This window comes from Ambystoma mexicanum, chromosome 10, assembly GCF_040938575.1.
Source record: "Ambystoma mexicanum isolate Mex_15411 chromosome 10, UKY_AmexF1_1, whole genome shotgun sequence".
NCBI lineage: Eukaryota > Metazoa > Chordata > Amphibia > Caudata > Ambystomatidae > Ambystoma > Ambystoma mexicanum.
Window position 1 is genome coordinate 847,590,445 of NC_090932.1, and position 24,949 is coordinate 847,615,393.

Genomic DNA, 24,949 nt, shown 5'->3' on the forward strand with positions numbered 1-24,949 from the left:
TTGGGTAAAAATGCTAATACATAATCCGGTGAAATGCTAGTGCACAGTCATGTAAAATGCCAATACATAATCCGGTGACATGCTAATGCACAGTCATGTAAAATGCTAATACATAATCCGGTGAAATGCTAGTGCACAGTTGGGTAAAAATGCTAATACATAATCCGGTGAAATGCTAGTGCACAGTCATGTAAAATGCTAATACATAATCCGGTGACATGCTAATGCACAGTCATGTAAAATGCTAATACATAATCCGGTGAAATGCTAGTGCACAGTTGGGTAAAAATGCTAGCGTGCAATCAGGTAAAATCTGGGTTCAGGAGCTAAAGCGCCATCAGGTAAGGTGCTGATACACAGTCGGATGTCATACTAGCACACAGTCAGGTAGGATCCGAGTTCTGGAGTTAATGCATGCTCAAATAGGATGGTGGTGCATGATAGTGCTGAGGCGAGGGACGATATGCTCGTGGTGAGTCGCACTGCAGCAGCTAGGACAGGCAGGTGAGGCGGGCAGTGAGCGCGTTCAGCGTTGCAAGAACAGTCATTAATGTCAGGTGATTACAAAACAAATGTTCAATGATGGTAATGCGCAGATGCGCCCGCGGGGTTCGACGCTGGCGGGGTCTTGAGGTGGGGTGGTTTGGTTTGCGAACAGGCACAATTGACTGCACAGCAATTGGTGGTGCGGGGCTGGGGTTATAGCAGCACAATTAAAAATAACGTTTGCATGTTACGTTGGAAATATAATCAAAGATGTACAGTCGTTTTTTGACTCGGTAAACACCAACTAGCTACTTTGAAGTACCATTGTAGATAGGTTATCAGAACACACTTCAGGCTTCTTCGCGGGCCTCTTTGCAGGGTACGACTTCTTTACAAGCTCCTCTATGGACCAGATACAGGCTACCATGGCGGCTGTACAAACTTTGACGGACTCCGGGTCAGCTGACTCTTGTACGTGGAAGACGTATGGCAAGACACGCCCCTCTTACGGCTATAAAACTACCGTCTTCCAAGGTGCTCGTTGCTGCTAATTAGCGTTATCAGCTACTCGCGGTTTCGTCCGTTTCCTCTTCGTGTCTTCCTACACACGATTCTTCTTCTGAACTCCTGGTGTTGACCTTTTGCCTGACTACTGGATTGCCTCGTTTCTTCCTTTATTCCTGTCGTGCTCGTCTGGGTGTTTTGACTCAGAACGTTTCTGGATCCTGCTCCCTTCTGTGGCACTTCATTCCTGGTTGCCGCCTCGGATCTCATCTACAGCTACTCAGGATACATGTGTGCTCAGGTACAGACTTAATTGGCTATCTCCATTGCCGCAACTGTTTTCCTCCACAATTTGTCTGGATATTTTTCTACTGTTGGATTCTGGGACATTGAGTGAATTTCATGTGAGATTGCCCTAAAGTGCATATAAACGCTCTCCTGAAAACTGCACCAACCCGGCACTAGTGCGACCCTCGTGCCATCCGGGGTTACTTCCCTATACTAACATCCCTGTTTGTTATTTTATCCTGTCGTTGTCTTCTGTTCCAGGATCCCTTTCCTCATTATATCCTTATTCAGGTTAGTTGTTATCAATTCTATATATAGTTTGGACCGATATTGAATTAGACCATTTCCACTCATTTTGTGTTATTCCTTGTAGATCCACCCCGGGGAAGCTCCACTCCAATATCTATCTAGGTAGTTGTCCATTTAATTCAGCTGCTCTAAACACTTGCATTAACCTCAACCCTGTCTAATATCTTTGTATTCCTTTTCAGCATTGGTATTGGCGGTGTGTGTTCTCCCCGCTCTTTTATTCAATAGATACCTCTGTCTGTACTAACTGAAACAGCAGAGAGGTACATTGTGGAAAAGAGCCCCTCTTTGAGGAAGCCTGAGTCTTGTACTCAGGGGAGCTGGGATGGAAGGCTGAATATCGATTCTTGTACCGCCATCATTTCCAAGGTCACTTCTCTGCATCTTCGGCCTATTTCGGAGTGGTGAGTAACACTCTGGTTTTTTCCTTTTCTTGCTGTTTTTGACATGATGACATGGTCCTGGACACGCACATTTATTTCGGGCATCTGGGTAATGTATTGATTTCCATATTGTTCTTCCAACGTGTTTGATGTTACCCCGGGTATCCATTTCCTTGAGCACATATGTATTGTTATCATTTCATGGCAATGGACTTTTGTGTTACATTATGAATGCCACCTGGACAAATGTTATGTTTCATTTGATGGTGCTGGCTATTATTTGCTGTGCATGATATTACAGAGTTTTGCCTTGAGAAAGACCGCTGAAGGTCAAAACATGTGTCGGCAAATTACTCTGTCAAATAGTTCTTGTATTCAAGTTTCTCTATTAGAGGTTGCCAATCACCTGTGTTAAGTCAGTTGATTTATGGACTCCAATTTTCCAATGCATTTGTAGTTTTCTCCAAATTTTGGATCTAGCAGCGCAATTAACAAGTGGAACTAAACCCCTCTTTGTTTCCTGGTGAATTTAGATGCTTTTGATACCCTTTGAAGTCAGTCCCTCAACCTTCTGATGTTGATCAATTGAGTGCTATTAAATCGAGCAATTATAATATCTGTCATTGCAGCGCTTTGACGGGGTAAGATTCTGTCATTAAGCACTACATAAGAACAAACATTTTTTAAATGAGTTCCAAAGTTGGTAACGCCATCTAACTGAGGGGACCTTGACAACTCTGCTTATGTGGCAAATGCATGGCGAGAGGAGGCCCCTCCAGGAGTCTCGTATTCCAGAGCATTTCATTGCCTCAGATTGGGAGGCACCACGGCTTCCATCCAAAACACACCTATACATGGATGGCCTGTTCACAGGGTGGAAGATCCACAAGCTCCCTGACATTCTGGTCAGTGAGTTGTTGTCTCCCCACCTTTAATCTCCTTCCCCTGCCTGCTTCTCTCGTTCCTTTCTCTCTCTCTCTCTCTCTCTCTCTCTCTCTCTCTCTCTCTCTCTCTCTCTCTCCGGTCCCCCATTCACCACTCTACATTCCGTTCTTTTCCCTTCTTCACATTCTTCACCTTTTCAGAATGTTCTCTTCTTTGCTCAGATATGCTGTCTCCCTCCTGACTAATCTCCTTCATCGCAGCTACACATGTGCAATCTCTTCTTGTTCTCTAGATCTCTCTCACTCCCTCTGCTTGCTCCGTTTCTCGTTCTGTCTTTAGCACCCCTTATCCTGGTGCCCTCTGCTAGATCGCTCTCTCCCTCTCGTCCTCTCTTTTCTCTCATTCCCTTCCTTCCTCATATTTCGTTTTCTTCCATCTCCCTCAAGTTCTTTATCCCTCAAGTCTAATTTATCACCCCTTCCTCATATTCTGTTTCTCACACCAGCAACCGTTCTGTCTCTTCTTGTACTCAGAACTCTGGTCTCTCTCTTCCATTACTCTTACTCTCAACATGTATCTCTTCTCCCTCTCTCGTCTCCCCCTTCTCTGCCTCATGCTGCTTCCCCACTCTCTTGCCTCTCTCACTCATGCTTCGTCTCCACTCCCTCATGGAAGATCTCCTCTCCACCCACTCTTCCTCATGCTGCCTCTCCTCTCTTCATCATGGTGCCTCTCTAATCTCATACATCTCTCCCTCATTCTGCCTCTCCTCTCTTACTGCTCTCCCTCGTGCTGCTTCTCTGCTCTCTTTCTTCTCTCCCTCATGATTCCTCTCATTACTCCATCATGCTGCTTCTTCTCTTCCCCCAATGGTGTCTCTCCTCTCTCCCTCATGCTTCCTCTCCACTTTTTCCCTCTCTCCTTCATGCTTCCTCTCATCTCTTCCTCATGCTGCCTCTCCTCACTCCCTCATGCTGCCTCTCCCCTCCCTTACCCCTCTCCCTCATGCTGCTCATCCACTCTCTTACTGTTCTCCCTCATACTACCTCTCCACTCTTTCCCTCTTTCCTTCATGCTTACTCATCTCTCCCTCGTGCTGCCTCTCCTCTCTGCCTTATGCTGCATCTCCTCTCTCGCTCATGATAGCTCTCCTCTCTCCCTCATGCTGCCTTTCCCTTCCCTTACTTCTCTCCCTCATGCTGCCCATCCACTCTCTTACTGCTCTCCCTCATGCTGCTTCTCCACCCTCTTCACTCTCTCCTTCATGCTTCCTCTCCTCTCTCCTGGATGGGGCCTCCCTTCTCTCCCTCATGGCAACTCTCCATCCCTCCATCTGTCCCTCATGCTGCCTCTCCTCTCTCTTCCCTCTCCCTCATGCTGTTTGTCCTCTGTTTCCTCCTCTCCTTCACACTTCCACTTCTCTCTCCATCCTTTCTCCCCCACTCAAGACAACTCCATTTGAACTCAGCGAAAGCAGATTGCAGCTCTGGGCACAACACAGAATTAGTATCACTCTCATTGTGGGATGACCTCAAGATACTTGGGGATCAAGAGAGCACTGAAGCCTTTATATTACTTGATTTGTCAGTAGCATTTGACATGGTTGACCACAATGTACCAAAAGACTTGCTCCTAAGTCTTGGGATTTGAGACCAGGCTCTTGATTGGATATTATCCTATCAGGCGTCATTATACTAGTGCCAGCTTCTGCAACCTGAGAACGGACGCAGGACCTCTTGGTGGTCTGGGAAGCAATACCCTCCTCACCCCAAAAGGAAATTCTCGACAACCTAAAGTGTGACAATTCTGTGGGATACTTCGACCAAGACAGGAGTGCTGCGCGACACACACCCTATTCCAGATGCATAATAGGCAGTATCTGTAACAAGGTAAGAGTGGAACACAATATAAATACAAGGTGCAAAAGATATCATAAATAAGGATAGATGAAAATAAGCCTTTGCCTTGAAATGGATCAAGCTCCAGCGGGAAGAGGTTATTCCTGAATACTTTTTACGGGAGGTCTATGAAGAGTACTTGGAATATTGCTAGCATGAGTAGGTGTAGGAAACTAGATACTATCTATAGACCTAAGCTAAGGCAGACTGATCTGAGGAGGTGATTGTGCCCAGGAGTCCGTCACGTAGACCGCTGCATCTCGTTCTAGTTTTATGAGGGCGATCCATGGAGCTGCGTGCCAGCAACACAGGAGGAGACCCAGCAGTTTGAGGAAAGCACCTCACTTCATGATTCCCCCACTGTGTCGCAGTGAGGAAAGGACCTACTCATGGTCCAATTTCCTAAACTAGCCAAGCGTCTTCCTGCCCCATCAATGAGAGCAAGGTGAATTTAGTGTCCACCTCGCACAGTATGCGTGCAAAAAGGGGCCCGCTGTCGGTGCGAATTTACATGCACTTAATGAGGAAGGTAAATTCCTAACTAGAGCCATTTCATCCTAATCTCAAGAAATTTATTTTTTTGAGGTATCCCAAGTTTCATCACTCTCCTTCTGGTAAACCAGTCTTCAATTCCTGGGCTCCTTTCAGGCACCAATACCTCCATGATCTCCCTTTACGCATTAACCTAAGTAGAAATCTTGGTATTATCATGGACTGTGACCTTTCTATGGATCTCCAAATAATTAGACTCAAGGCAGTTGGGCGTTTAAGAACTCTGAGGAAAGTCCTCCCTTTCCTGGAATTTCCCCATAAATACACAGTGATCATTGTGATTGTCCTGTCAGACTGGCTACGCCAGTGGACTTTACATTGGTTCTCTGGCTTACAAGACTTTGGGGAGTTCAATTCACAGCTGTGTGTAGCCTTAGCCCTGTTGCTTTGAGGGCACAGATATCCTGAGCTCTTATGTCCCTGGGCTGGGAATTAATGTCAAAGTTCTCTGTATCATCTTGTAAGCCAGCCATTGACAAGGACCCGATTACTTGAGAACATTTTAAATTTAAAAACACCTTCCCTTATCCTGAGATCAACAATCACCTGAGACTTGTTGTCCTTAAGTTTTCCGCCCAAAAAAACAGGGTGCTATTCCTTCAACCTGTCTAGCCCCTCAGCTAAAGTGCTGCCTATAAACAGACATTACAGACATCCTGGCCTGTGAAGCCTTACGAAAAGTTAGTACAACCCGATTGTTTCCACAATGACAAAGATACGTGGCCACTAGCTAGAGCAAACCATAGCATGCTAAACATATTCTTTGTATTAATTTGGATAAGGCTTTGGACATCAGAGCTTTGACTTCTTTAAATTGAGTCTACAGCCACAGCACCTTTTGCTATTTCAGTTTATAACTCCGAGAATATTGTCAACTGTTTGTTTTGACTCGTGAAGTCTCTTCGTCTTTATGAAGGTTATACACACAAAGTGAACGATTGGGACAGATTTCTGGTCTGTTACTCTGCCTAAAGGCTGAAGCACAGAGTGACGACTACGCAGAGATGTAGTTGATGATATTTGATGCGATTGATATGAGGCGATTACCCCCACAGCAGAGAATTTGACTCTGCAGTTGTTGTGGAAGACGGGATGATTGTGAAAGAACACTTCATCAAAGACACACTTCTGTTTCAGAAAATTAGATGTGAAATTGCCAATTTCCAAGTTTTCTGTACCATAAATGATTATGAAATACGTTGATGTTTTGCACATTTACCAAACCCTGTACACCTTATTGAAGATATCAGTGTTTTAAGATTTAGATTTACAGTAATCTTTCTGTTGACATAAAGTGATATTATTGCAATCACCCCCAGATGGACATGGGCAGTAACGGCTGAGCAGCAGGTGAGAGCTGTATCCTGGCTTTAGACCCTACTTGTTCCGGTTTCTGTGCCCCCTGCCACTCTGTTTCTTCCCCTCTCCTACCCTGATCCACGACTCCCATTCCTCCTCGGTTCACCACCCTCCCGCCCACCATCCCTGATTGGCCTTAAATTGCATTGGGAAAGTATTTAAATTGCACTGCGAAACATAGGCCTTTCTCCGACTATACAGGACTTTCAGACATAAGTGTCTTATTTTAATTGCATTGTGACACTATTAAATGGCATTGGGAAATTATTAAATTGCATTGTGAAACCTAGGCTTTCTCCCACTATACAGGACTCTCAGACTTAGGTGTGTTCTATTTAATTGCATTGTGAAAGTAGTGTTGTCTTTGTTTTGCCCTCTTATAAAAGCTTTCATCTAGAAAACTGTTCTACTACTGTTTGAGCCCTTGTTGCGTTGTTCATTTGTCTTTTACTGTCTTGTCTCGCCTGCTTGCACCCATCCCTCTGTCCTTCCCTAGTGTTCCCCTGCCTCTACCCCCCTTTCCTCTTCTCTTCTATCCCCACCTACTATGGTACTCTCTGTCTCTCATATCTTTTCTAACTGATTCTCTATCGACTATCCTGCTCTCCTCACTAAATCTGGTAGGAAGAAGTTTAAAAAGGACATCCTGGTCTCCAACCCAGGCCTCCCTATCGTTGACACCTATACCAGGCAAACCCTCACCGACACCCTCTTTGTCGTTCCCTCGCCAGACCTATGGACTCTTCATATGGTCTCTGTGCTTTCTCCTTTCTCTTCTTCTCCTATTAATGGTGGCACCCTCCTGCCCTCCTTCCACTCAACTAAGGTCATCATTAATGTGTACCTGAATGGTACAGTCTTGGTCCAAGGCCCTCTGGCCAACCTCCTCCTCTTTGATAGACGGTTCCCGCGCCCCATCAACTTCCTTTCTTTACCTGCTGTTCCCACTCTTCCCTCGACAGCTTCCTCTCCTGCTGTTTCCTCTTTTCATACTTGGCTACCTTGCTCTCTCCTCATTCCGTTTCTGCCCCCCCTCGGGCTTCTTCTACAGCTCAGCAGGGCATATCTCTGATTTGTACCCCTCCCCGGGAGTCTTTCAAGAATGGCAACCATATTGCCACTCTAAACTCTAGGTCAGCTGTGTCAAACACTCCACTGATATATGCCACCTCCTTGAAGAACTTGACCTTGATGTCCTCGGTCTCACTGAGGCAGGGTTCACGGCCAGCTCTGTCACAAGCTTTGACACTCTACTACCTGATGGCTATAAGATCCTCTTCGCGCCTAGGTCCAATTGTCCCGGAGAGGGTGTAGCCCTTATTTTCCCGGAGTGGATTCCTGCCTCTGTCACTCCTACGCATGCCTCCTCCTCGTTCGAATGCCTCGTCTGCAGGCTCTCTCTCTCCTCGCCATTCCCTTACTGTGGCTGCCATCTATCGGCCACCTGGTCAGATCTCCTCCTTCTTCTCTGAGTGGGTGGACCTCACCTCTTCCCTCCTGGTATCCACCACTCAACTCCTACTTCTTGGAGACTTTAACATCCACCTGGATGCTTCATGTCCTTCCTCTGGAATCTTTTGCCACCTCTGCGACTCTCTCTCACTCTCTATCCTCCCCTCTGGCCGACTAACTCTGCAGGGCACACTCTGGATGCTTTGATCTCTACAGACCTTCCCCTTGCTATCCCCCTCACCACTCTTCTCTCCTGGAGTGATCACATTCTCCTTTCCTCCCAGCTCACTCTCTCATCCCCTCAGGCCAAGCCAACTCCAGCACTGCCACCTACCTTCTTGGTTATCCAACCCATGAAGCGTGTATCAGTTGAGGCTTCCCCTGCCACTTTCTCACCCCCCCTCCCACTTCGGCGGACTCACACCCTGACACAACCCTTTCTATGCTCCACTCTGCAATATCTGATACTCTTGATGTTCTTGCCCCTGTCATGAGGATCCGCCTGAGGCCCAGACCCAAGTCCAACTCCTAGTACAACTCAGACCTCATCACCCTTAAACGCAAGTGTAGGGTGGCTGAGAGGAAATGGCGTGCTTCCTGTACATCCTCTGACAAAGTGACCTGCTGACTGCTCCAAAGGCAATACTGGCTCTCTCTCCTCGCCAAGAAGAGAGTCCTCATCCAAGACCGCGTCTCTATAGCATCTAACAATTCAGCTGAACTCTTTAAAATATGCAAGGAGCTAGCCAATCCTGCTGCAGTCTCTACCTCTCCTGTCCCCCCTCCCAGGCCCTCTGCACGACCCTGGCCTCTCATTTCATCTCTAAAACTCAGGACATCCTGTCTTCTCCCTCTTCCTCTCCTCCTCCTCCTCCCTCTACCCCCCGCTCTTCCTCAGGCCCTTCTGTGGCCACCCCTCCCCCCCTCCTTCTCTGCCTTTCCCATGTTCTCCCCAGACAAGGTTTCTAGACAAGTCCGATGTATGTAAGTCATCAAAACAGGTTCTCCCCTGTTCTTCTAAAACCATCAAGGACCACATTGACAACCTGGCTCATGCTTTGGCGGACTTCTGCAACCACTCCTTCGCCACTGGAGTCTTCCCTTCCCCCCTGAAGCACTCCCTTGTGCACCCTCTTCTTAAGAAACCCTCTGCCAACGCCATCCTGCCCTGCTAACTACTGCCCAATCTGCATCACTCCTTTCCTGGGCAAACTCCTGCAAAAGCTGGCCATCTCCCAGCTTAATCGTCACACTGAAATATGTTGGTTGTCTCCATGACCATCAGTCTGGCTTCAGAGCTGCCAGTGCTGCACAGAAACTACTCTCCTGAACATCCGTGAAGACATGCTCTCAAACTTTGACTCCAACACCCCCTGTGTCCTCATCTTACTTGATCTCACCTATGCCTTTGACACAGTCAACCATGCCATCCTGCTCAAATATCTTTGTGATAACCTTGGTGTCATTGATCAGGCCCTGGCCTGGCTGACCTCTTTCCTCTCGATCGACCCTCACCGGTCCAACTTGGGTCCTTCCTCTCCTCTATCTTTATTTACACCTGTGGGGTTCCCCAGGGGTCTAACCTCTCTCCCTGGCTGTTCAACCAATACCTGGCACTTCTTGCCTCTCTCTGCCCCAACTTTCAGAGCTATGCGGATGATACTCAGCTAAATTTCAGGCTCCCTTCAGCCACCTCTTCTCCTTCTCTCATCTCAGACTGTCTTTCCGCTATCCAGGAGTGGTGTGCCACCAATGATCTCTGCCTTAATGCCAGTAAGACTGGGATTCTCCTCATAGACACACCTGCTCCCTCCTTCCCTATCGCTCCCTGGCCGGCCTCTCTGGCCCCTCTTCTTTCTCCCAGCTGTGAGGCTAATAACCTCAGGGTCATCTTCGACTCCACACTCTCCTTCTCTCCTCACATCTCTGACATCTCTAACAAGTCACAATACCAGCTGCACCTCCTCAGAGGTATTCTTCCTTTCCTCTCCTTCCCTCAGAAGCTCACTGTCTCTAGACCTCTGGTTCTCTCTAGACTGGACTACTGCAACAGCCTCTTTCTAAATCTGCCTGCTTCTACTCTCCGCCCTCTGCAACTCATCCAAAACAGGACTGCGAGACTTGTCCTTGGCCTCAAGCCCAGGGATCGTATCTCTCCAGGACTGAAATCTCTGCACTGGCTCCCAGTGGCTGCGAGGATTAAGTTCCATACCCTATGCATTGTCCACAAGGCCTTCTGTGGCCTGGGGCCTCAATACCTTCAGCTCTCTCTTCCTAAATATCTTCCTTCTCGAGCTCTTCGCTCATCCGCCTCCAACTCCCTCAGGGTCAGTCACTTCTCCAAGCAACAAGCTGGTGGTAAATCTTTTTCTTCGGCTGGGGCCTCCCTCTGGAACAGCCTCTCTGCCTGCCTGAAACTTGAGGAGAATCATCTCCGGTTCCAGAAGCACCTCAAGACCTTCCTCTCTGCTTTCTCTCCTCCTCTCCCCTGCTGAACTCCTGGCTGTAACTGCACTGGTCTCCTGGCTACCCTCTGATCTCGGGCCCAGGTCCCCTCCCCACCAGCTGCACACCTGCACTGCCTCCCGTGCAACCCCTACACTGCCTCCAGGGCAACCCCTCCACTTGGGGCCTGTTCTGTAGCCCCACAGTGCCCACCGGCTCTTGACACTTGATGTCTGCACTTACCCCTGCACTTACCACCAGCTGCCTGCACTTTCGACCTATTACTTTTATTTATTGTTTTTACTTATTTATTACTGTTGATCCTATGTACTGCACTGCCCTCTCTCACTCCCCCCCGCACTTGCCCTTTCCCTTCCCCCTGCACTTGCACGATCTCAATGTCACCTCACCGAGTAAGATCATTGTCTCTGTCTTCCCACTGTTCCCCCCCTCCCTTGCCTCATCACGCCTTGAAACACTTGTGTATAGTCACATTATAAATGCCATATCTTATCACATCATATATCACTGTGGGTCATTACTGCCCATGTCTGCCCCCTGACACGGGGGGGATAGCCATTCGCACTCCGGGGTTCATCCCAGTGGCAAATGGTTTATTTTTTCAGGAGCTGGGCTGCGCATATTTCCCATCACCAATCTCCCAAGAAAGAAAATAAAACAAGGTCCCATCTCCATTTCTATGGTGGCATCTGTGGGCAGGAGGCACACCAGGACCAGAGCACAAAGCTCCGGTGCAGCAGGTAAGTTGGGGGGGGTGACAGGGTATGTTTTGTCTTGGTGGGTTGGAGGATGGGGAAAGGCGACAGGGAGAGGCTCCCTGTTGATTCCCCACAATCAAGATGGCACTACCCCAGGAGGGCCTCCGGTGGCTGGAAAGAGTGGGGAGTAGAACGTGTATTCTCGCCCGCTCCTCCAGCCACCTGATTGGCTGAGTGCCCTTACCTGGGTGCAAATAGATTATTTTAGATTGCCAGCATTAGTCTATAATGCTAATGAGTAAAAATACTTTAAACCATAGGGATATGCCCTACTGCCATATTTTGTTTGTTGATAAAGTTCACCCAACTACAAACGGAAATGGAGTTTTAAAAAATGACAAGAATATTACCGACAGATTTTCATAAAAGCTGAATGTGGTATTTCAGAAATCGCATACTTTATGGCCAGTAAAGCTGTTGAGCCATAATTATGTAGACACTCAGGTGCATGCATGCATTAATGGAAATTATTGCATGTGGTAATCAGGTTACAAAATCAACTGCACAACTCATAATGCAAAGGGTGCAGTGAACTAAAAACATGGTTGTAGACCCTCTTGAGTGGGAGTAATTCCATAGAACATGGTATTTGATCCATGTTCCTTCTCAGTAGAGGGGTGCCCACATTCCTTTTCAATTTTGTAAAACTTGGGGATTCACCCTTAATAGCCAAGGGTAACCCAGACGTGGACCCCTTGCTCACTGTGCCTTAGACAGGCTCAGCTTCACTTCACTAATGAGGTGCGACTAGGCCGAAACAAGGGTCTGGGTTTGCTGATGGCACTCATGTCCAGAGGAGAATTGCCTAGAATTTTGGTGCTGGACTGCCCTTGTGGGTCGGACAAACACTGAGATGTAAATTGATATTTCTCCTCTGTGAAGGGTGCAGTGAGCTAAAATGTTGTTGTAGATCCTCCTGAGTGGAAGAAATTCCATAGAACAAGGTATCTGACCATGTTCAGTCTCAGTAGAGGTCTCCCACACTCCTTTTTAACTCATAATGTGGTCCTATGTCTACTATATGGTTTTTGGTGATTGCAAGCCAGCACAAATGTAATACTTAACATTGAAGCCACTTGTTTGTTGCCTGCAATCCTGTGATCACAAAGGTCATGTGATCTCTACAGCTTTACAGCAAACAAAATTGACAACTGCAGTGCTTTCCCAAAACTCAAGTTTTGCAAGTTGCTTTGAAGACTTTCAGGAAATTTCATATTTCTCAAACGACAAGGTTTGAGGAAGAATGAGACCTGCAGTGGTCCTTACAGGACTCCCTTTTAAGTCCGGTGAGAGACAGCTTGCTCTCTGCCAGACTATTTCAGGTGCAAGTTAAGAGGGAGACTAGCATCAACATGTTTTCACTTCAGTGCTGCTTTGCATTGTCCTGTTATTATTCTTTATATTATAGCTTATGACTGTGTGTGTTTGTGTTGCTAATCTACATAAGAAGTGCGTTTTGTGGTATGGCCAAAAGAATGAAACAGGTGGCACTCTGGGTTCTAAGCAGGTACTGCAAAAAAGTTATCTTGTCTAGTGTGCTCTCAGAGAAGGAGTTGGTCATAATGCCTTCAGGAAGTAAGGCTACAGTAGCCCTACAGATAAGGGGCGTACCCCTCAATTCTACTCCCTAGAAATAGGCAAATTCTCCCCAACAATAAATATAGGGAGTAAAAATACTGCTAACAAAAAAAAAGGAAACAGGCATAGAACCTTGTGCTCCTGCTTTCAACCACACAGCTCCTTGGATATGTTTGGACCAGTAGGGCATGTATTACAGGAAGAAACCATTATTATTACTGCCTGCTCAGAAGAAGTAATCATGCATCTTTTAATGTGCATCAATAACTTGGTGCGGAGAAATAAATATTACGAAAACATTTCCATGTTCCAGTTAAAACATATGTTCACTCTTTTACAAAATACTCTCTTTGGGAATTGGATTTATATGTTTACTCCTTTAAAAATCATTTCACTCCTCACTTAGTGAGTAAAATGCTCCCAATGTTACCTATTATAAAATACTACTGGGTAGTAGCTAGAAATAATAATGATTTTCGTACAGAAAACAGTGTTGAGAATATGGTGACATAAAAGTGAGGGTTTCTCTTCGTGGTACCTCCAAAGTGGATGATACAAATAATGAGGTATTAACTTAATTTTAAGAGTCATTTTCCCTCCAGGGATTCCCTAATATACAAAATTCTGGTCAATGCAGTGGTCAACAGAAAGGTTCCCGCCCCCTATTCTTAACAAGTCTTTAGCTTCCTGGCTATCCTAAGCTATAACACAAATGTTCAAAGTCTTGGCCAACAAAAGCGTTTACAAAACCTGGTCTTAAATGGTCCCTTACGAAGGCTCTTCCAGGAATTACTTACAGCCTGAACTCTTCGTGAATCTCTCTGCTTCCACCTAATTTCTGAAGACCTCTGCCAGTTTTTAAGGTGGAGAGCTGTATCTTCTCAGGATTCTTCTCTACCTTAGAGCATTCACTTGTAGGCCTCTCAGGACTTTGGGATTTTTGGCGTTCACATCATGTCTCTTCCAGACCTTGAGGCCAGGTCTCTCTCAGACCTTGGGTTTGTCAGAATTCCTGAAAGATCTCTCCCAGACCTTGTGCTTCTCGGCTTTCACATCAGATCTCTCCTATACCTTTGCCTGAGCACAAAGGGGCAGTTCCTGCCTCCCCCCCACCCTCCATTCAGTTTCCTTCTCAGTCAGATGATATTTTATTAAACACCTGCCAGTGGGGTTCCCCATCTGTAGTTCTTCCAGGAATGACTCAATCCTTAGGTCTTTCTCCAGGCTCTTCAGCAAATGTACCACTTTTCCGAGTGATAAAATTGTTGGTATTCTAAAAGCAAAGGATCCTCTTTGCAGCATGCAGAACCGTCACTACCTCTGCCCAGGTAGTGCTTTCCTAGTTTATGCAGGGATCCTTCAAAATAATGTCTGCTGCTTCCCAGTCTTTGCCCCCCTTTGAGGTTTTCCCACCCCTTTTATACCTCTGGGCCAGAAAAGGTTTTTGTTATCTAATTTGTGATACATGTTTAAGATTTGTATCCTTTCATTGGGTTGAGCATTCAGGTTTAGATTTTGAATAATATAAGCATCTCTTTTCAGATTTGTTAGCTGTTAATTGGAGAGCTCAGACATGGCTCTGCGGTGTTGCATGTTGCTCTGTGTGTGTGCGAAATCGGCAGAGCCTGTGATCACTCTTGTCAATGAGTGGTCTACTCTCTCGGTGATAGATTAGAACTCTTTCTGGTCACCTTGTGGTTCATGCCAGGTCTGTCGGTGAAGGTTTCTCTGAATATCAGGGAAGAACAAAGTCTCTTTTAAACTCATGCTTCAGAAGAGTGGGTTTTACTATTTTGTGTATTTATTTGTTAGGGGTGTTTCATAAGAATGGTAGACTCTACAGTTCCTTGCTTTAGTGTTATTAAGAATCTGTTGTCCTGATGCCTGCTGGGATTTGTAGTTAGGGTTTACCCATTTTGTTATTGACCCATTCCACTGTGTCAAACAAATATTTCATCTCTGTTACAGTGAAGAGCCAAGGGATCCTGCTTCTTCCACCTTCTGGGAGATACCTCAGGTAGCTACCATGTCATGCAGTCCTTTGCAGCACCTAACCCTCATACCACAGGTTGAGGAGTTCTGTCAACTGGGATGAATTTGGCAATGTCATCACTGCTTCCATGGGGAGTGGGACACTCTCTGATCGGAATTTAAGACAATTTAAAAGGAAGGATAGTACACCAGGCAAAGTCAAGACAGAACAACACACATAAGAAACTATCAAGTTTGTAAGGGTGTGCCGTGCACCTATAAGAAAGGTCTTGGCAGAAAAGTATACCAGGCAGATTCAAGTTACCAGGGAATGGCCCTGGAAAGAGAGTACAACAGGCAGGTCCAGGTCACAAGAGAAAAACCCTTGCAGGAGATATTTAACCTTAGAGTTAATTTTAGAATGTAACGGTCAGAATAGTACTTTGAACATGGTACGGATTTTGCTTTGGACATTGACAATTGGCGGACCTTTAGTTTTGGTTTTAGGTAGGGAAATACCTCTTAGAGCAGGGACAGAAAGGCATTTACCAGCCCCCTTTTATTTTAATAAAAGTATTTGACCAAAACCATGAATCCCTTGTGTCCTCGTCTCATTCCTGGCTCCTCACACAACTCACCACAGTTAGAAATGCCTAATTGGCAATCGAATTCTGCTGTCCTTTCTTCATCTCCATAGTTGGGACACTCCAGCGAACTGAGACCAATCCACTAATTGCTGTGCAAATTCTGCAATCCTTCATTCAACCCCATACAGCAACATCCATTTTACATGGGCCATAGGAGCTAAACGCTGACAAATACTTGTTGTGACAACAAAATAAATTATGCGACATTAGCCTCACTCTTTGCCATGACGAAGCAGCTGATGAAGGTAAAGGGGGAGATGTGCAATACAATGAAACCCTTTGCAACCCATGAACAATGAGCAAGATGACTTCTGAGCGTATAAGATAAGCTTTTGTGAAAGCTTGCGGTACTTGCGTTAATTGGGGTTGGAGTTGTAGAATGTTTCCTCTAAGAACTATTTTGGTCTACAGTAGCTATTTCCTTTATATTTTTATATTTTTAGACCCATGTGTTTGTATATTTTTGTAAAAGTGCTGAATGTTGCTTTAAAACGCTCACGTTTTGTTTTCATGCTGCCTTTTCCGGTAATGTTTTTTCACTTGTGTGCCACTAGTGAAACCTTCTACATTACGGAGAGTGTTGTTCAGTTATGCTTGAATGTATTATGTCCATGCTGCTTTTACAGTTCATTACCCTATGTTATTAACCAGTGGCGCTGTGCAGCCTGGTACAAGTAATGTATGGCTAAACCCTGACGAATATCTTTTGTGACCAGAAACATGATGCAATATTGCCCTCCCTCTGTCTCTGGCTAAAATAGCTGGGAAGGTTAAAGAGGGCGATATTCCATCCAAAGCAGAAGCTTCCAACTCATAGCAAGATGGCTTCTGGGTGTATAGGATTGGCTAGTTTATGAAAGGCAGGGCATACTGTGTAGGAAGGGGCTAGAGTTGTATAATGTTGCCATTAAAAGCTCCCATACTATCTCTTGCCTAGTCCATTGATATTTGTCTCACCGATTTGATGCACTTGTATATATTCTTATTATTTAGTAAAGAGAAATTGTGCTTGCTTATAGAGGGTCAAACGCGCGCGCGCGCGTGTCTGTGTGTGTGTGTGTCTGTGTGTGTGTGTGTATGCCACCATTTTAATCTATATACCACAACATTGCGCAATACTGTAACGCCTGCAATCAGCACTCGGCATACAGGCATGCACTATCATAGACTCTAAATATTGGAGGTGCAAGGGTATCACACTGTAGGCTGTTCTTTGGTGGCTCTACTGTATGCAATCGTCCACTTCCACACATGTGTAATAGGTGCCACAGCACAGTCTGGCAACAGTATAGCAACTGTGCCATGCAACCTACCCATGTGTCACTTTTGTCAAAGGAAAAAACAGGACTGTGATTCTTTATGCGAACATTTATGTTTGTTTATGTAATTGGTATACTTGTACAAGTCTCGTCTAAACCAATTCACAATTGCACATATTGCACAGCTCTATTTCCTGCTTATAACAATTGAAGAAATCTGTAAAAGGTCATTGAGTGAAACACACATTTATATTATTTATTTATTATTTATGCATTTATATAGCACAGCTAACCCTGAGGCATCTTGGCGATTTACTGTTCCAATATAGCGCATCCAGATGGTTTAAGTGGTTAAATCATTATAATTTTGATGGCAGTAAGGTTGGTCGACTGATTTTCATTGACCCATGGTTGACCCCTTTTTGTCTGTTATTAGGTATCCTCCCCGATGCCAGTCTCCTCACCCCAAGCTCCTCCCTCTGCCTCCTTCCCTGCATACTCCTATCCCATATATTGATATACATGAATCTGCCAACTCAACCAAATTAAGTCAACCAAATTTACCACTTTCAAAATTATCAAGATGTAACCAATGCAGATCCATCCATATGGCCCAACAGGGTATCTGAAATTGGGCAAACGCTAATGCTATAAACAGTTTCTCAGAACACCTTCACACTACAGATTGCAGAGCTAATCATTCAGAAACCAACACGGGAGCACTGAAGACATCCTTGTGAAACATTTGTAAAACATTTGCAGTTCATTGAAAACATTAACAGATGAACTATGCTACTCACAGTAATATCTCCTTCAAAGGCGGCAATTTTCAGTGGAGTAAGGCCTTTATGGTTTTTAAGTCTTTCCACAACTTGGCAAGTCTTTTGAGGCACAAGACCAATTATCATGTCATACATCCGACAGGTAATTTTTTTATCTGGCTGTAGTGTCAGCACATGGAACACAGTGTTTCCTGTAAATGAAGAAAAATCTTAGCCGAAAGATTTATGACATGTATGCAGTAATCAAAAGAATGCTCAACAAAACACAATGGTCCTTATTACAAGTATGGCAATATGTGTACAAACGTCTTAAAATGGTGGTGATGGAATTACTGCCACTTTCCCACACCACCACAGAACGTGCTTTGGAGGTGAAATTGAGTCTTTACCACAAGTACAGAGCTTAGGTAAATCCTCCACTTCACCTCCAAAAATCTGCATATTTTTCATGGTAGAATTAACACTCACGATGAATCTGAAAACATCACCATGGAGTGCTGTGGACTCCCAAAATTGGGATTTGCACTGCGATTCCGACACCATGGTAGTTCCACAAGCCCGAATGGCAGTAACAGTAAACTATTATGGCAGTGATTCCACAGATTTACAGATGGTCCAATATCTGTGCCACAACCTTTAAGAAGTAACTAAAAGCAACTCAAAATGGATTGTTCAAGCACTCACACACTCAGATTGACACAACTATGTGCCTTTAAGAGCAGCACAGAATGAAGTAAAATCCAATTAACGTCTCGGTGAATATTGCGAACATACGTCACCTCCGTCTGAGTGACTAGGAAAATATGGTCTTTCCATCTTCACGGAAGTTGCCATATTTGGGCCACCAATTTAGGAAAGATGGGCGTGAACAAAGAGCACCACCGCCAAAGTTCTCGATCACTGATGTAATCTTAAATTAATTATCTTGGAACATTTTAAGGATGTGTAATAACTGACAAATATTGTATTTCTGACCCTGCACATTTGTTTGACTCACATACAAATATTCAGGTAAAATAATGCGAATCCTTGTGATTTTCAATGGAAGAAATTGAAAACAAACCTTAAGGACATTGTTCACAATTCAGAGATTTTCACTCTTGTACAGTAACTCCACCAATCTCTTGATCTACTTTCCTTAACCCACCAGCTACTACTGTCATCTTCCCTTCTTTAATATATAATATTATACTTTGTACACCTGTTCATAAAATTATTACTTTTAATTGTTGTAGTAGGAGCACTAGGATCCATCTGCAGTAACTGACAACCCCTTGATTGCGTTGTTGATGGTTGCTGTGGGCAAGGTGCAGAAGTGCAGCAACTGTTCACACTAGTGCCAGACAACCCTCAAGATGGATTAGACATGTTGTTTTAGGAATTGTAAGGAAAAGCACTACCTTGTCACAGTGTGACAGTTTGTGCAAAAGATACAAGGCAGAATGAGGACAGACTGACAACTGGTGAAAGAGAAACTCCTTGAAGTACAAAACTAACAGAAGAGTTAGTATGATTAAAAAAAAGGCCACCATTCTCCCCCGTTTATCTCTCCCATTAAAGTGCTAGCGCTATTGCTCAATAATGACATTAAGATGATAGATCATTGGTATGGGCCATACACCACCAAGGAAGCAGTGGGAAACCAAACAATTCTTTAATGAAACAGTCAATTAAGTACATTTGGAATGTACATTTGTTAAAAGAAAGGAAGAATACCAAGAAAGCCAACCACCATTATATCCATATGCTGGAAATACTCCTTTGGTACTGCTGGATCCACAAAAAGATATGGAAAATCCCATTCGAGAGGCATTGGCCATACAAGAGCAAAAGTAGTAAAAGAGTGTTCCTGATTTAATTCCAGTCCTTTTTCTCTGAGCAACCTGGACAAGTAAATAACCCAGTATCATCACATTTAACTTTTCTGAGGCGGTAGTAAGACAAAGATCATGGTCTTCCCTCATTCTCTATTAAGTCCATAAACTGGATGGAAGCTGGAGGTTTTTATACGAGGTTTGCAATGTGAAACTTTTGGAATTTAACACATTTATCGGTATTCAGTCAACAGATATTTTTTAATTTCTTGAATTTGAAAAAGAACGATTTAGAAAGACAGCTCGGAGACCGCTCTGAGCGGTGTTTCTAAATCATACTGTTATGCCCATGCCACAAACGAGTGTGCGCAGTGACGGACAGGCACGGGAAGTCGAGGGAGCCAGGTAAATGTTTGTGTGTGTGTTTGCAAGTGGGGGAGCGGATAAGGAACAAGTTATATACTTGTAACTTTTGTTCTCCAGCATGGGACTGGCATGGATTCACATGCTCATGAATATTCCCAGTCGTCAGGGTGGGAATCCTCAGTAAAGAAAAAATCAGTTTCAGTTTCACTTCAGAAACTGTCTTTCTCCTAACAGCCCCCAGCCAATGACTGCCCTCTGTCTAAGCCCTCCTCTGGCAGCCATCTTCAGATTTGGTAGCATGTAAAGTGGCAGTAAGACCAAGAGAAGAGTCACAGAGGGGTAGGCGGGAGGGTTCGCTTGTGAATCCATGCCAGACCCATGCTGGAGAACAATAGCTACAGGTAAGTAACTTGTTCTTGCTCCAGCATGGGGTCTGGCATGGATTCACGTGGTCATGAATAAAGAATACATAGCAGTAAACACATGCACAACCACGGGAGGTGGCAAGGCTCAACATTAAGTATCTCAACATTAAGCATCTCTTACCTCCTCACCAGGCTCACCTTCAAGCGAACAGGTTGTGCAGCACTGCTTGGCCAACTCTGGACTCCTCCCAGGAATCCCTGTCGACGCAGTAGAACTTCGTGAAGGTGTGCGTTGACCTCCATGTAGCGGCCCAGCAGATGTCCAGCAGGGGCACACCAGACAGGAACGCCATAGTTGCAGCGATCACTCTGGTCGAGTGGGCTCTCGGATGGCCAGGCAATGGTCGGTTTGCCAACCGGTGACAATGGGTGATGCAGCCAAAGAGCCACCTGGAAATGGAAGCCTTGGAGAGGGCCTTCCCATGGTTCACAAGGCCAAAGTTCACTAAAAGTTGCAACGTCTTCCGGAAACTCTTTGTGCCGCCCACATAGAACATCAGCGCACTAGCCGCATCCAGCAAGTCCTCTCAGCTGGTGACGAAGGCGTCGGAAAGAATACAGGTAGCACCAAAGGCTCATTTAGATGAAAGTCCGACGGCACCTTGGGCATGAAGGAGCGGTGTGTCTGCAGCACCAACCTTGTCTCGTGGAATGTCAAATAAGGTGGTTTACAAGAGAGGCCCTGGATCTCTCCCACTCATCGCGCGGAGGTGATGGCCACAAGAAAAGCTGTTTTCCACGACAAAAACCTCATTGGCGCTGAATGCATAGGCTCGAACGTGGGACCCATGAGCCTACTAAGCACCACATTAAGCAACCACGCCGGGGCCAGAGACTTCACCAGCGGGAACGAGCAAAAAAGTCCTTTGACAAACTCCTTGACCAAACGATGCGATTATAAGGAGGATCATCCAGGAGATCTGGTGTAGCGGGAAATAGCCACCAGATGAACTTTGATGGAAGCATGGGCCAGTCCTGCCTTGGCCAACGACAACAAATAAGGAAGCTCCTGTGGAGCAGTGACTCGTAGAAGGTTGATCTTCTGGGTACGGCACCACACAGCGAACCTCTTCTGCTTGTGCCGAAAGCATTTGAGAGTAGATGAAGCACTGGCCTTGGCGAGCACCTCCTTACAATCCACTGGGAGATCATAGCCCCCGAAATCTAGTGCTGCAGGAGCCAGGCCTTCAGGTTCAGCGATCCTGTGTCATGGTGCAGAATCGCACCTCCTTCCCTGGCACGAAGATCTACGACCGCCGGAAGCTTGACTGGAGGGGACGCTGACATGTCCAGAAGGTCTGGGTGCCATATCTGTCTCGGCCACGCCGGTGCGACGAGGATCATCCGGCACCGGGACCATCTGAGTTGATTGACTAGTCGAAGAAGCAACGGCAACGGTGGGAAGGCATACAGTAACAGGCCATCACAGGGGAAAGAGAATGCGTCCCCCATGCTCCCTGGCTGGGGAAACCTGCTGGCGAACCTCTGGCACTTAGTGTTTGTTGCCGTCACAAACAGATCAATCTGGGGATTGCCCCATCTGTGGAACAGGTGATCTACTTGGGCCTGCCGAAGTTCCCACTCGTGAGAAGAGCGTTGCTCCCTGCTGAGAGAGTCGGCGATGGTGTTCTTCACTCCTGCTAGATGAACGGGATGAGGAACATCCCCTGGGCTACGGTCCAGCGCCAAAGGTCCTGCACCTCTTTGGAGCCCGACTCCACGGCCGGTTCAATCTTGTTTTGACGTTGAAGCGCTGCCTTGGGGGCCTTGGCAACAACGTCCACCTCCAGACTTGCCGCGGCCCGTGTAGGTCTCCTGGGCTAATGAGTGGGAGGGCTTATGGTAGGACAAAGCACCTCCTCCCAATCCTTTAGAGGAACTTTGGGATTTCCCTCCAGAAGTCCGAAAGGACGGCCGTCATTGATGAAGCGTGCACAAGGCATGAGCCGTCTCAGTGTCCGCTTTGATGGCCTGGAGAGACTCGCCCACAGTCTTTCCAAACAAATTGTCCCCAACGAAGGGCATGTCCAACACCCTCAACTGAACATCCTGGCGGAAATTAGTGCCCTCAGCCAGCCTCGCCGACAAAAGCAAACGCTGTTGCCCATTTGGCAGAATCCTGTATCAGCAATGTCTGCGGCCACTGTAATGGCGTGGTCTGGAGCCGACTCGCCTTCCTGTAGAATCTCCAACTCTTTAGCCTTCTTGTCGTGGGGAAGGAAGTCCTGCAGGGGGGCCATCTTGAACCAAAGTTTCCTGTCGTAACGTGCCACAATGGCGAGGGCATTAGCGGCCTTGATGGTTGTCGCTGCCGACGTGTGTGGTCGAAGGTGCTGGAGACAGTGACTTTGCCCTGGCCGCCAGGGAGCCCGTCGCAACAGCGCTCCCGGAGGCAGTGGACTCGCGGTGTTTAGCTTTATGTTGGGCCCCCGTGGCCGGAGCACCCTCAAAGGTCTTAGAAGACCACTCAGCTTTCTTCTTCTGGGCAGGGGAGGCCTGCTGCCCGGACTCACCCAGAGCAGGGGCCTTGGCCTGCAGTCTGTAGGGTTCTGGGTTCCCCACAGATGACTCTGACCTCAGGTGAAGTTACAGCAACTTCTTTATTAAGTTCCAGTACATTGTGATAATCATATAAGGTCAAGTAAATCTGGGTTCAGGGCAACATACACCTGCATCCTCCCAGGTAGGCTTACATCTCTCAACTGACTCAACTGACCAACATTGAACCCTCGAATCATACATCAACATTCTCACAAATCAGATTCTGTGTCACTCACTTAGCATTCTGCTCCTTCTGCACAAGCAACAAAGAAACCTAATCACTACACAGTCACTCGTTGAGGCGCTTGCATCGGTCGGCCCGTGTGAGTGGCACCACCTCCCGATAAGCCACGCAGTCGTCCTCCACATGCGTCTCATCGGAATGCAGGCAGTAGAGGCACTGGGAATGTCCATTGTCTGAAAAGACGTTACGTAGGTTGCAGCTGGGGCAAACCTTGAAGAGAGGCACAGAGTCCTTCTCCTCTGCCATGACACGCAATGTAGGCCTCGAAGAAGCTTCTGGAATCCTCCAAGAAGAAACTCGATGAAAATCTGCCCTTGAGGGGCGCTGAAGAATCTGAAAACGGGTCCCTGTTAAACAGAAGCTTGTTGCTCGATTGCCCGAAAAGGTAGAGCAAAACACAGTAAAAGCTTGAGAGCTACAGCACGAGGACTCCCAACACTTGAACGTGCGGAAAAAATCTGAAGATGGCTGCCAGAGGAGGGGCTTAAGTAGAGGGCAGTCATTGGCTGGGGGCAGTATGACCCAGAGACCAGTGATTGGTTATTAGGAGAAAGACAGTTCAGAAGTGAAACTGAAACTGATTTTTTCTTTTCCAAGGATTCCCAGCCTGACGACAGGGAATATTCATGAGTATGTGAATTCATGTCAGACCCCATGCTGGAGAAATGTGTGTTTGCGTGATGTTGGGGAGAAGCTGGACTCCCACCAGGGCAGTGGGGGGCCAGCAGCCATACCCTCACCATCTATGGGAGACCCCAGCACCTCCCATATGGCTCCCAGAAATGCAACAGAGACCCCAGCAGGCAGCCACATGTTCCAAACTGCGTTTATTCCTGGGCAGCAAAAAAGAAAAAAAACACGCAGAGAATCGTGCACATCGAGAGTTCTGGCGCCGTCTCCCCCGGGGCTGGCTTGCAAGCCAGCTTTGTAATCACACTGCAGGCTGACCTCACAGAATTGGATCAGCTCCCAGAAACCTATCTCCTCCTGCTATTGGCTGCTAAGTGATAGGTTACCTATGTAGCCCTTATAGAGAGCCTGACAATTGGATGTTAGCCTTTTGCGTCAGTGGGTTGGTTTAGCTGTGCCAGCCCCCCATTACCTAATTCTAACTTGTTGCATTATGACTTTGTTCCCATAACTTTTTAGCTGAAGCAAGCATTTCGCACCTGAGCTCTGAGCGCTCATTGGCTGTGCTGAGCCATTCTTGTTACAATTATGTTTCAAATGTTGTGCAAGTCTTTGCGAAAATGACTTTCTTTCCCAGAAAGAAAAGAAAAAAACACACTGGGTTGCCGTGGCTTAATCGCATTTGTGGAGAATTAAAAATGTTTGTCTGCAGAAAGCAATCTTATCTTGAATGCGCGACCTTGGCTGCTTGTGGGTTTTGCGAGGAGCATTGCTGAAGGCTTCTGCAGCCAGTGTTCAGTGAGAGAAATGAACTTGGCTGTAATTTTCCTGAAACATGGCTTTACACTGTGCAATTAGACCATGTTAATTCATATAGGCATTTGCAAGCCTTTAAACAGGGATTTTTGTGTTTGTAGATTCTGATATTGCAGCATTGATTCTAATGTAGCATGGAAGTTGCACTGTTGGTGAAGTGGGTGTTTCAGCATATTTGTCACCCATGGGTGCGCTGGGGCCTGGTTCAAATGATAAGTGCGCTCCTTGTTCTTCCTGCTGTTCTTCTGTATATGCGCCTCGGTTGAGGGGGCATGGGTTTGATCGCGATTTTCCCTCTTCAGTGACTGTCTGTGTGGGAGGAGAGGGGGAATGTGTTGGGCCAGGAAGGCGGCGGTGGGGGATTTAAGGAGGGGCTTGAGAAAGAATCCCCCCCGATAATCTCGAAATCCTGCCAGCATGGGAGAAGGTGGGGCATGATCGCCTTCTGAGGGCCCGGTGGGGGAGAAAGCGGGTATGGGGGGATTCAGAATGTCATTTTTTGGCATTTTGAAGGGCACAAAAATCAGCCTACAGGG

The 24,949-nt window shown here is 46.3% G+C and overlaps 1 protein-coding gene across 1 annotated transcript in view; it reads right to left on the bottom strand.

Annotated features, from left to right (window-relative positions):
* LOC138491791 (transient receptor potential cation channel subfamily V member 6-like) overlaps positions 1 to 24,949 on the bottom strand; it is a 372,724-nt gene that overhangs the window by 192,074 nt on the left and 155,701 nt on the right. The window contains exon 6 of the mRNA XM_069618499.1: positions 17,596 to 17,768. Within this exon, the coding sequence (XP_069474600.1) occupies positions 17,596 to 17,768 (173 nt within the window). The remainder of the gene's footprint in view (positions 1 to 17,595; positions 17,769 to 24,949) is intronic.